The 13,342-nt window shown below is 32.5% G+C and overlaps 1 protein-coding gene and 1 long non-coding RNA gene across 7 annotated transcripts; one reads left to right on the top strand and one right to left on the bottom strand.

The window, feature by feature from the left end:
* Positions 1 to 949: 949 nt before the first annotated feature.
* Positions 950 to 8,367, top strand: LOC128882363 (uncharacterized). 6 transcript variants are annotated; one of them, XR_008458359.1, is made up of 12 exons: positions 950 to 1,137; positions 1,541 to 1,603; positions 1,912 to 2,040; positions 2,116 to 2,250; positions 2,354 to 2,511; positions 2,796 to 2,861; positions 3,188 to 3,338; positions 3,424 to 3,624; positions 4,031 to 4,661; positions 4,747 to 5,023; positions 5,098 to 5,331; positions 8,268 to 8,367. XR_008458359.1 is itself a non-coding variant. In XM_054133954.1 (11 exons), exons 1-11 carry the CDS (start codon positions 1,063 to 1,065, stop codon positions 5,234 to 5,236), a joined length of 2,025 nt encoding a protein of 674 aa, XP_053989929.1. In that variant the 5' UTR covers positions 951 to 1,062; the 3' UTR covers positions 5,237 to 7,350. The 6 variants fall into 6 exon arrangements, 4 of the variants coding, with proteins under 4 accessions (XP_053989929.1, XP_053989931.1, XP_053989930.1 ...); XR_008458358.1 differs by lacking the exon at positions 8,268 to 8,367 and adding an exon at positions 7,699 to 7,922; XM_054133954.1 differs by lacking the exon at positions 8,268 to 8,367 and having other exon boundaries at positions 951 to 1,137; positions 5,098 to 7,350.
* Positions 8,368 to 10,510: 2,143 nt separating this feature from the next.
* LOC128882362 (uncharacterized) lies at positions 10,511 to 11,622 on the bottom strand. The gene is made up of 2 exons (XR_008458357.1): positions 10,937 to 11,622; positions 10,511 to 10,872 (listed from the first exon to the last, which is right to left on the bottom strand). It is a non-coding gene; the product is annotated as an uncharacterized LOC128882362 (long non-coding RNA).
* Positions 11,623 to 13,342: the final 1,720 nt, after the last annotated feature.

The following is a 13,342-nucleotide window of genomic DNA, read 5'->3' as shown; positions in this document are numbered from 1 at the left end:
CCCCCCCCCCCCAATTACTATCTCAAACCTATTCATACAGAATTTTTTGGGGAGAGTTTATACATTAGCAGTAATCAATATGGCCGCCACTCCCCTCCAAAAAAGCCCCAAATCTACTCACACTATATTTCCGTGTACATACTATATACATTAACTATTAATTCCTCATAGACAATAAACATGTATACATTGACAGCATTCAATATTGCCGCCTCTACCAAAAGCTAACCCAAACCGGAATTAAACAATTTTTACATCTGCGCCGCCTCCGAAAAAGGTGCATTGCATTTAATATGATGTATTTAATAATTTAACCAAATTCATCAAAAGATGGTGAATAACAATGCAGTTTAACTAGAAATTATTTCACACTTTTCACTGCATTCTCCCATACTTTTAAGCAATTATATTTAGAGCTAGTGCGTATTCATATACATTAACTAGAAATTATTTCATGCTTTTCACTGCATTTTCCCATACTTTTAAGCAATTATATCTAGAGCTAGTGCGTATTCATATAAATTAACTAGAAATTATTTCATACTTTTCACTGTACCTTTTTTGAAGTCGGTTAAATTTTTTTTTTCAAAAAATTATTTTATCTTTCAACAATTTTCAAAGTATTTTATACGACTTGCCTAATTTGTTACCCAGGAATATTTTCAGCTTTAGAAATTCTACTTCCTTAAAACAGTACCTCGTACAATATAGAATGTAACTGCATAAATGCTTATGTAGCTAAAGCATCAACTCTATTTTTACTCATTTATTAAGAATTTTTATAAAAACATGCCATATGGGGATTTGTACATATTTTATCCATCCTTCGTTGCAGGCGCAATCGTTTAATTTAATCTGGCCATTGTTAAGAGATCTCTAAATATTTTTATTACGAATATAAGGGAAAGATTAGAAACGCTTGGTTTGAAAGAGCGCAGCTCCCTTTTTTACGTGACAGCACTGTCGGTTGCTTTAACATTCAACATGGCCACCTGATATAATGTAGCAGACGATATAGATGGTATGAAAAATTGTAAATAATATTCGGTTCTAGCTTTAATTATGAGTAGACGTGTGCAAAATGATAATACCGATGATTCCGATCGTATCGATGATGCAGTGGATCCTAGAGTGCAGGTAAACCAGTGTTTTCTTCGAGGAATACCTTATAAGCTTTCAGAAGCCAGCCACTTATGATATTGACATTTTCATATAGACTCTGATAAAACGCTTGATTATACCTCATTCTTCGTTAAAACGCGTCGTAGATACATTGTTTTTCGATTCTTTCGTTAATGTTGTAAACATTTAACGCTTTCATGGACATACTTTTTATTTAACACGTTGTAAAGTGCTCTGTTTTTTTTTATTTCTCTTTTCTCTGATTGTCAATTTTCTATTACAGTGCTGTGTCACTTCAACCAATTAATCTCGTAATTAATAAGTGCAATTTAATAAATGTATACTCTATAAAATAATTTTGTTTTAACCCTGTGATGAATATCGGAATTAATCACTTGACGACCAATTATCATTTCAGATTGAACTTGAAAGATTAAATACTGCTACCGATGATATCAATAAGCTCGAAGTTGATTTGGATGTAAGTACAACTATCTTCCCAATTATTACATTTATCGTGCAAGTAATTCTTCAATGTAACAACATAAAATAACAGTATCTCTTTTCGAAGGACTCAAATCAGTAGTGAGTCTTGATTTCGATTACATTTCATTAAGGTTATCGCTTTAAAACCTAAGAGTAAACAGATAATGGTTTCTGAGATTGTTTTATCAAATTTATCGGCTACCAAGAACTAAGATAGATGGAAACATAAACTATTCTAAACTTTGCTTCTGTTCTGTATTTTTGAAATTCCGCAAATTAATAAACTACACGTTTTGTTCTCAGGAAGCAAGAGCAACATTTAGGGAATTACTTTGTGAATCTACTGTAAAAATTAATAGCTTAGCTAAGAAACTTGGTACTTGTATCGAAAAATCTAGACCATATTATGATTCCAGGTTTAAAGCAAAAGAAGTAAGATGTTTAAATTGATGAAATACATTCTACAATTTAAAAAAAATTATGTAATGTGTAAACTATTTCTTGTAGGCTTTACAAGAAACGCAAAAAGCTGCTATTAGATTCGAAAGAGCTAATAGCCAGCATGCAGCAGCTAAAGAAATGGTTTATTTAGCCGAAGAAGGGTTAAGAACCGAAGGCAGATGTTTTGACCATGCTTGGCAGGTAATTAAACTAGCATTCTGGTCGTATGTAGGTTATTATTTTGATTTTGGACAATTTAAAATGTATTTACTTTAACGGAATATAGTTTCAAAAATTTTTGTAGGAAATGTTAAACCATGCAACTTCCAGAGTTAACGAATCTGAACACGAAAGAGCTTTGTCAGAAGCAGAACACAGACATACCACTACATTGTACCATAAAGCGGAACACGAAGTTCAAAGACTGCAACGTGACTTGAAACGTGCAATTGCGAAATCTAGGTATGTATTCTATGTACTTTTGAAATTTTCTAGCTAGTGATATTGAATGATTTTATAGTTTATATGATAATGCATGGAATGTATTGCATTTAATGAAACATCTGTTTTAGAGACTGATATTTTTACGATAATATGTTTATTTTTTACCCCATGATTCTTAACATTTCCATTTACTTTTGCCCTGTATAAGTATTTAATCATTTATTTTTGAATGTTACTATGTTATGTTAATTTTGTATAGATATTAGAATATTTATGTCTTTTGGTTATATTCATGTTGGCAGTATGGGTGCACGTCGCAGCTTGCTTCTGATAAACAGTATCGCCTACAGGCACAACTTGCTCATGTTGTAAGTAGGATAGATCTTCTTTTTTTATTTTTTTTACACAATACTCACGTTGTGTATGTTTTCTGTACAACTCCTTTCTACAGATTTCTTCGAACTATTACCCTCTTTGCACACCAGTTATTTAACGAGTTTACGAAATATTTAACAAATACATACTCATATACATAAGTTCTGCTTTATTTAAGAATGCTTCTTACGATATACTTTATAGCATACGATATAACACGAAAATGTTAAAAGTAGTATGCTTTCTTTGAAGAACAAATATGATATGTGCTTTAGACTTTTTTAGAAAGTTAATTATTAATAAACCATTTATTATACAGGCCGTACTATGAAATGAAAGCGCATTTTAATCAAATGTTGGAAGAGCAAAAATTAAGAGTAAGCGCGCTAGAGAGATCAGTGGGTGAAGCTAAAATGACCTATGCAGAAGCACTGAGAAATTTAGAAAAAATTAGCGATGAAATTCATAGGGTACTATTAGTTTTCACTTACTTTTGAAACTGCATAATATGTAACCTGATGTAGTTCATAATTATTTTTAAACTTTCCTCTGCAGACTAGAAGATACGATGGAACGGATGAATTCGATAAACATTCGAGAAACACGGTTGATCAGTCTGTTACAAATCCTAATGCAACAAATTCAACAGACTCTAGCCTGACTGGGTCACCTGATAGTACAGATTATACTAGCGATGAATATTTACGCCTTCCTGATAAATTGAGTCCTAATACACCATGTCCTGTGCTTACAAGAGTAATTATTTTATCTTGTTTATACAGTGTGTTCAAAAAAGAAACATTCAGTATTTTAGTGGTAGGCAGTACATACCATAGTGAAAAAATTTGGTAAACATAGGTTGAAAACTCAACTATTTCTCAGATATAAACATTTCTTTTATATTAGCATCATGATTTACTTACAAACTTACTAGCTATATTTCTATGTATATGGAAGTCAATTATGATACTAACATAAAAGAATGTTTCTATCTCAGAAACAATTGTGCTTTCCATCTGTTTGTCAAGGTCTTTTTACCTAATGCAGTGTGTATTATCTATCGTATAAATATCGAATAGTTTTTTTTTAACGTTCTGTAGTTTAATAAAAATATAAAAGTATAAAAGAAATTTAACAAAACATTACTTGTGTCACCATCAAGATTAACAGAGAACCTTCTTCTGAATTTTTGGGCCTAAACAACTTGAATCTCTCATCCACGGAACCTCGGAAGTACATAAAGCGAGACCGTCCGAAAAGCATTGCGACAACAGACACAAAACATATCATATCATTAAATCAAACAAGTTCTTCGACGTCACGATTGTCAGACCTTTCGAGTATTATTTCGCCTATAGAAAAACGAGTGACAATTAAAACGCCGGTTGAAACAAATAATAGTAATACTACCATACAAAATGGAGAAGAGTGGACAGAAATTAGTTTAAACAATTCCCCTGATGAAGTTTACTACAATAATGTAGTGTATTCGGATGAAGAGGATCAAATTCCTTATAAACCGTTGCCGATGGATCTAAGTCCAGAAAGTAGTAATCCAACGTTTAGTAGCGCAAGCATTGAACCATTCGGTGAAGGGTCTAGTCGAAGAAAATTAGTAACTCAAAAATCGCTACCTGCTATGCCAAAAGGAAATGAAGTTACTTTGAGTGCTGAAAAGAAGGCGGAAGTCACAAGGAGTCCGTCGACAAAAAGTAAGAGTAAGCTCGATACTAGTTTGGCTAACTGGATAACTCGGAGTTCAGCTGGTAGTGATATCAGTGCAGATAGTACAGGTAAGTAGCTTTAACTACTAATTTATAACATGCATTGTGATTTCAAGTACCACTACATATAACATTAATTATTATAATGTCATAGCAAATTCAAGTAGAAGACAATCTCTTGACATGTTGTGGAGTGCTGGAACTGGAGAGCGCGTTAAAGAATTACTCAATCATGGGATGATGATGCTGAACATATCTAGCTTGACGGAGCGACATTCTAGCGAACCAAAAACTGTCGAGAGAGATAAGGAGAAGTTTGAAAAATCCGAGAAAGTAGAGGGAAAAGGAAAAAAAGTTCCAAGCCCGCTAGAAAAAACACTAACTTATCTATATGTTGATGAAGAGACGTCAGATAGTGAAAGCTTGGCAAGGTATGTTTTTTTTCCAAATATTTAAACACATGAATCGCTTTACTTTTGTTTTATTTATTCAACTGTGTAAAAAGTAGTGTGGAAATGTTAACGGAGGATCAAATTTCTTCGCTAATGATGGAACCTGATATGAATCAAGTATGCCAAGAAATCTTAGGAACTCCTCTAGTCGAAGTATGCCCATTGCTACAACAATTACAACAACAACAATAGTACTCCTGTTTTCGACGATATTGATTCCATTGAATTGATACTATACAACAATAGGAAGTGTTCAAAAACTACGATAAAGGAACGAATTAGTTAAGGTATAGCTTTATTTATAATTAAATTTATTATGCAATTAGTTTCTGCACATTTATTACTTGCGTAGAAAAGAAAGATTTAACATTTGGATATGAATCATTTGATCGATCCAGTGTCAACATCATTTGTAACGTTAAGACAAATTTCCATACATTATAATTACGCTCCAATTGAACTAGAGATGATTTGTACATATTTAATGTTAGTAGAAACTTTTAATACAATATATAAATATGTGATTATAATCAATGTGTTAGATGTATCTTGAAGCCTAACAAGTCTTTTGGTCCATATATTCATAAAAACATTTTAATTGTTGCGTAGGACAGTAAATACCATTCCACTAAATTCATTTGACACATTGTATCTAGTATACAGTGGAAGACTTACTCGGTAAGAGAAGCAATACCTAGGGAATCTTAGATAGTCGTACTATTCGTAGAAAATGATTATTTATTCATCTCACTCGTACCTATCGTACTCATTACTACGTAAGAATAATAAAAAATCGAATTTTTCCATGGATTACTAACATTTCACTATTTAAAAACTTTTTTGTTTGTCTGTGTTAAAAGTACAACTATATAAGCAATTCGTTTTTATATTGCTGTGAGTGCAAGAGCAATGCCAGTCGAAAATTATAAGTATAATAGATATTATAATCTTGATGAAGTTATATGCTCTTCTTCGAATTGCTAAATAGAAATTGTTTAAGTAAGGTAACATTATTCTAAATAGACAATTGGCGGCTTCGACAAATGTACTGTTTCACATACCAAGCGTTAATATATTTACCAATTGTAATAGTGTTCATCTGCCAAGCTCAGCAAAACATTTTGAACAAATCTTTCCTCAACTTTAATGAGATATATAGATAATATTTATCGATTAAGGACCTTGTAGTTGTCAAGATAGTATTTCAAATATAATTAATATATTCAAGTAATTATCATACGTGAATTTAAACAATCCAACTATAAATCAGCTTTAACATCGATAATTGACAAACATTTAATTCTTCAGATAATTCATAACTTATTTTTAATTTTAAATCATTTTTAGTGTATCGTAACACTGCATAATTACGTTAGCACTTTTAGATATTGAGTTGGGTTGTCTAATTACAGAAACAAAACTATTCAAACGAAAGATGCATGTTATATGCCATTTAAAAAGAGTAATATATACATATATACACATGTAGATATTATTTATTTTTATCATATAATTTTCTGTAAGTAAATTTACGTTTGACAATATTTGGAATAAGATATCGAAACATTTTTGTGTGAAAAAGTCTCAAATCAAATAAATATATGGTTTCTTTCATTACGTATATAGAAATCTATACCAAAGATAAATGAAGTGCAATTTGATAGCAAAGAAATAAAATGAGAATTTTTAATAGTTTTATATGATCAAGTGAGTTCATTTGTATATCGATGCATCAGCAACTAATTTAAAGTGGAAAATGTGATAGCATAGTATATTTCTTTTTTTTTTTAAGATTTTAAAATATTTCCTTATATGAATATATATGTATACATATACATACATAAATTGTACAAAAGTCACAGAAATTTATACCTTCTAACAAAAAATATTTTTTTAGAACTATCATTTTTACATTTTCTTTAAAAAATTCGATAATAATTGATTTTAACCGTCTCAATTGTTTAACAGAAGAAATGCCAATGTGATACAGTTGCGTGATTTTATATAAATCATATGACCGAACAAGATTTTTCGCGCGAAGTTCTTCAACTCTATATTATAAATAAAGTATATTAAACTATGAAACCATTGCCGTCGAAATTTGACATAATCATGTTATATTCAATGCCAGTTGAAACTGGCCATGCTCCTAAATATTTTACTAGATATTTTCTTGGCCAAACTATGACGATAACAGCGTTGAATATAATGCGAGCGTATAATTATAATAATGATTGTAAATACATTATATTGTAAATGTAACTGTAACTATGTATATATCATCTTCATTAAAATACGGTTGCAAACATATAGTGGAAAAGAGTATTTTATGCAATCTCCTTCGTGTTTTCAATGTTCCACATCTAATAGTTGTTTAAAAATATGTCTATGATATCGAATACAGTAACTTTATTTTAATAAATTTAATTTCTTGCGTAGCTTTATTTTAAAAGCCAGACATTGTTTACTGATACCTGTGGTCGTAACAATATCGTAATGCATATAATCGTTATTTATATATTCATATAATAATTTATTTTTTATTACATCTTGTAATATATAAAAAATTATTATCTTTTTATAATATATAAAGAATATAAAGCAAATATTCACAATATACACTTAACGCATATGAAGGAAATGATTGATTCCAGACGCTTTAATGTCAAAAGTCATTATCGTAAGGTTGTAAACAATACTGTGAGGCCTGTATTTGAGATGACGATTGCATTATGAATGGAGAGGTTGTTTGTGTCGGGTATGGTCTTTGCGTCATAGATGATGATGAAGATGATGGCGGTGACTGGAAGTGGAGCGATGGATTCACCGGGTAGCTTCCATCAATTTGTGTGTGGTTGACAGCCATGGGAGGTTGAAAATAAGGTCTAGTGTACGAATTTATTCGGACTTAGTGGACATTTTTATTCTGTTGATAAACAGAACTCTTTATTGATAAACTTCAAAAAATTGTCTCTTATATGGCGCCATTTGTTTTTAATTTCCTTCACTATAAGAAAATCAATAAATTCTTTGATGAAGACATGTACATTTTTATACAAGTTTTTAATACTTTGACAGATATATGCATTATTATATGTATATTAATTTGTAATCTACACAAATAACTACAAAAATTAAAGCATATACTGTAGGATTACATTGAAAACACTTTCAGCATTCATATGATTAATTCTGATAAATCATCATAGACACTTTTTTTTAGGTATTTATCTACTGGAAATAGTTTCTCTGCTTTGCAATTTGAATTCTTGATTGCAAAATCAACAATCGGGTTAATCATTCGAGAAACTTGTAAAGCAATTTGGATTCACTTCAAAGAAACGGAAATGCCGGAACCTACTGTCGAGATGTGGTTAGACATTGCAGAAAAATTTTATATGCAGACCAATTTTCCCAACTGGATTGGTGCAGTAGATGAGGAGCATGTCAGATATATTAATCCCATAAAAGGCGGATCAAATTTTATTAATTATAGAAAATACTTTTCTATTGTATTGATGGCAGTAGCTGATGCTAATTTAAATTGTATTGCCATTGATATGGAAGCTTATGGAAAAGAAGGAGACTCTACTGTATTTCGAGATAGTCCGCTAGGAAAGAAATTATATTCGGGCAATTTAAATATACCTCCACCTTGTAATTTACCAAATACTGTTAAAGATCCCCAACCATTTGTGGTGGTTGGAGATGAAGCATTTAAAATTTCCAATAACATTTTACGACCATTCCCAGCTCGCAATTTAGATCCACATAAAAGAGTATTTAATTATCGATTATCGAGATGTAGAAGAACTGTAGAGTGCACTTTTGGAATTTTTGTGAACAAATAGCGAATTTTTCATTCCTCAATTCTTGTACAACTAAATTTCATAGATATCATAGTAAAGGCTTGTTGGATTTTGCACTTTTGTTCGCAAAAGAAATGGAATTAATTTTAAGGATGCTGAAACCTATCCCTTCGCGGATATTAACGAGTTTGGACAAGTTCCACGCGGACAAGGATTAGAAGTTTGTGATTATATTGCCGATTATTTCATTGGACCTGGAGCAGCTCCTTTTCAATATCGTTATATGTATTAAATGACAAATGAATCATTGATATTAAAAAAATAGAATGATGTACCTTTTTCGTCTTTTTCATTTGTATCAAATTGTACCCAATTATCGTAAAATATTTCGCCAATTTCGATCCATGATTTTTCACGTAAAATTTTGTCACTGTATTGTTTGCTACTTTTGTCCCAAAGTGAACACATTCAACATTTTCGCTAAGGAGAAACTTGTTTCAAATCACGCCCGAACCACCCTTTCAAGGACCTCCAACATTTTTGGGACAGATTGTATGTATACATGAAAAAGTGGAAGACGAAAATAAGTAATCACAAAAAAATAGAAGATCTCCATAAAAAACTACAAGAAAGTAGAAAAAGATGTGAAATTGAAATGAGCTGTAGACCAGTACATAAAGGTGCTTTTCAGCAAAGTGCAAAGGCGACACTGTGTAACACAATGTAAAATTCAGAGCTTTCCAATTATGAGCAGCTAAAATGTTGTGTTCAACAGTGCTGATGTTCAGACTCTAATGAAATCTTATGTAAAATGACTGCTCCACACTTTGGGTGGTGAAAGGAGGGCTAAATACCGTATCAGCCACGAACTGAGACTGTTTAGAAATTTCCCTAGATATCCATGGCCTGGAAGTCAAACACTTGGCATGGCAAGCCAAGGTTAAGGTATCACTGAATAAGAATTATTTTAAAACGCAATGCAATGAAAATGTACTCATATTGTCAAAGTTTTAAATTGACAAATTATGAGAAAGTATGCGAGAGAGAAAGTATGTGTACCGATGACCTGAGAATGCTTTGCCTGCCCACGCCAAGCATTTGACTTCCAGGCCACGGACATTTAGACAAATGTCTAAACAGTCTCAGTTTGTGGTTGATACACTATTTAGCTTTTTCATTTCACCGCCAAAGTGCGGAGCAGTCAGTTTACATGAGTTGTCATTAGGGTCTGAATGTCTGCACTGTTGAACACAGCATTTTAGCTGCGCATAGTTGGAAAGCACCGAATTTGATATTATGTTACACAGTGTCACCTTGCACTTTACTGGAAAGGACCTTCATGTACTGGCAGCTCATTTTGATTTCATATCTTTTTCTATTTTCTTGTAGTTTTTTATGGGGATCTTCTATTTTTCAATGATAACTCCTTGAGTCCTCCACTTTTTCATGTACTTAGCGTAATTTTTTTACTTTTTTGAAGTTTTTTTATCGGATCTCACTTCTTTTTACAAATAATTTATTATATAGAATCTATTTTAAATTTATAAAAATAAAATTGATATTTCTGTAAACTCTACATAAGAAGTCTAAATTATTATTTGTTTCTTTAATTGAATAGAGTAAAATAAAGGGAGGGGGGATAACAAAAGCGAATATATATACATATATTTCATATAATTTATTAATTATAAACACTTATTCGTTCAATTTATAAATAATTATATATACCTGCAATTTTTTGTCTTGCTGCAAAAAATTTTAATGTTGATGATGAAATGAGAAAATGATTCCATTTCTATAAGCTCTACATAAAAAGTCTAAATTAAAAACACTAGTGGTATGGATCTATTCTGTAAGGTACCTGACAATTCAGATTTTGACAACTTACCTTGTAATGAAAATTGATCTACATTTTACTTTACTGGCAGCAATTTGTTAATCTCCAATCCTGTGGGCCCCCTTCATTTCCACAAGCTCTACATAAAAAACTTAAATTCAAAATACTTTGGTGGTATGGATCTATATTAAAAACAGTTTTCTGTATGCATAAAGGTGTCTCGCAATTCAGATTTTGACAATTTACCTTGTAATCAAGATCGATCAACACTTTACAACACTGGCTGTAATTTGTTATTAAACCCTACATAAAAAGTCTAAATGGAAAACATTTTGTTGATATAAATATAATTAATAATGCAATATTGTAAAAACTTTTGACACTTGGCAGGTTATGAGTGATGACATCTGTTTCGACTCTCGACGCTCGATGGCCGACGAGCCATGCCGAACCGGATGATTTCGAGAGTCGACGAATGACACTCGGCTTTTGCTTAGCTCCTATTGGCTAAGGGTTGACGACAGGAAAATTATACGAAAAATGCCGTTTCTGACAGATTCATGACATGACATTACGATATCTCAGTTGTTCGTGGACCGATTTTATTGATTTTGGTTTTATTCGAAAGCTTATATGCGGTTTACATGAGAAAAATGCCTTTAAATTTAGAAAATATTACAGGCGTGTTGAGATATTCATGAAAGAAGTTTCAGGTTAGGTTGGAATTCCAGTTTTACGAGGAAAGGATACACGGTAGCGCCACGTTATAATATACGCGGTGGCTTATAATTTTTACTTGGCGTCGTGACTCTACCGCGTCTCTAGATATGTACACAAACATATCTAAGGAAGTAACAAAAACAATTGCACGTATATAAAAATGCATTGTCTAATCAACAAACACTTTGTTACGCTATCACGTGAACTTAGCTTCATGGCATGTAGCGCCACAACGCGGAATAGCTTAAACACTACCGCATGTAATATATATTTATATTCAAATTAGGAGCGGAATTCAAATGGATTAACGCTTTGAATCAACGAACCACCACGTACATTGTTAAAACATTCGACGTGGGTGATCAAGCGTGGGAAAGTCGAAAGTCAGGAGAGAAAAAGGAACGATCGCTGAAAATACTTAATAGATTCATTATAGGGCGCGTCGAATCGCCGTTTCCGTTGGAATGCATTTCTTTAGAATTCGAGTCGAGTTAGCTTTTGTTCCAGCTCGTAGGATCCTTGAAAATAACAAACTCGCGCTGTACCTCGGTTCGCGTTCCGGCGACTTCTTCAAGAGGGTAATAAATTTCCTTAAGGGTTGCTGTGTCTCGCTGGCGCGTTTTCTCTCTCTCTAGACCTCCGCGCTTTCCTTTTTCACATGTAGCCCTGCACAAACATGACCGCGCGACTCCCACCTCCACTCGACTCGGGGGTGGATCCGAGATCGATGAAGATCACCGGGAGGATCGGGAATCTTCCGGAGAAGGGAGAGAAGCAGCAGATCGAGCGAAGATTTTTCCAGAGAGATCAATCGTAATCGAACCTCTGGGAACGAACTACGAAACGATTTTTAAACCAAACGAGTCGACCGAATAAACGTCTTTGCTTTTTCTTAAAAGTATTTCGAATTTTATTTCACGCGCCTCTCCGGGCAAAGCGGTTCAGCGCTCCACGGGCACCTTACCCACGTCAGAAAATTCCCTATCACCGCACGACGCGTTCCGCAACAACTTACAATTCAAGAGAATTATGTATTTATCACGGATTAGTGAAATTTATAACCTTTTGTCTTTTGTCATTGTAGGTATACACGATACGATTTGGTGTATAATACACGATAAATTCGATAAGAGAATTTTTTTTCATTTCATTTTTCTTTATCAAAGTGTTAGTTCATATGGGCTATTTACACGTGTCGTAATACATAGTTTTACATGTTTGGTGTATAATATAATAAAATATACATCAATGTTTTATAGTAAATATAATCAGATCTCTTATAAAATAAAGCGCTACATTTTCAACTAGGTACTTTTTTTTAACTGGCATTCTTAACTAATGCTCAAACATTATTGCCTGCTTATTTTACTACAATACTGTTAGTATTCGTTATCCTTATATTCTAGTTACATTTGCAGTTTTTATTTAACATTTCAATATATCTTATTCTACAAAGGAACTCTCTATCACGCTTTTCAATTTTTCATTACTGATACTGGAACATAACTGGTTTTTTTTATTTTGGGCATGTTTATGTACCATCTCTTAATCCAGATTTGCTGCTGCCAGGGACCTGTAAAATAAGAGGATTATATATTATTTGATTTTATCGTATAAATGCAGTAGAATTAATTTGAGTTTTTAAGAAAGCAATGCTTTGAACATGTAGTTGTATGATTCTCAGACGTACTAGAATGAATGTACAGAATAACTCAAGGATATGAAAATCTGAGTGTCAATAGAGAATAGTACATAGAATGTAATCAAGCTGTATTGAATATGAACAGATAATAATAGTAAAGAAATATGTAGACAAATTTGAAACGATTTTGCCGGATGAGTCTAGCAGAAGGTTCCGTGATTCACACGACGTCCGCTGAAACTAACTGGCGTCGCGATTGCAAAGGAGGGAAAGAGACGGACGATCGAGAA

The sequence above is a fragment of the Hylaeus volcanicus genome, unplaced genomic scaffold (assembly GCF_026283585.1).
Source record: "Hylaeus volcanicus isolate JK05 unplaced genomic scaffold, UHH_iyHylVolc1.0_haploid 11213, whole genome shotgun sequence".
NCBI classification, from domain to species: domain Eukaryota; kingdom Metazoa; phylum Arthropoda; class Insecta; order Hymenoptera; family Colletidae; genus Hylaeus; species Hylaeus volcanicus.
Note: the sequence above shows the minus strand (reverse complement) of the source record. Positions and strands in the feature narration are given on the sequence as shown.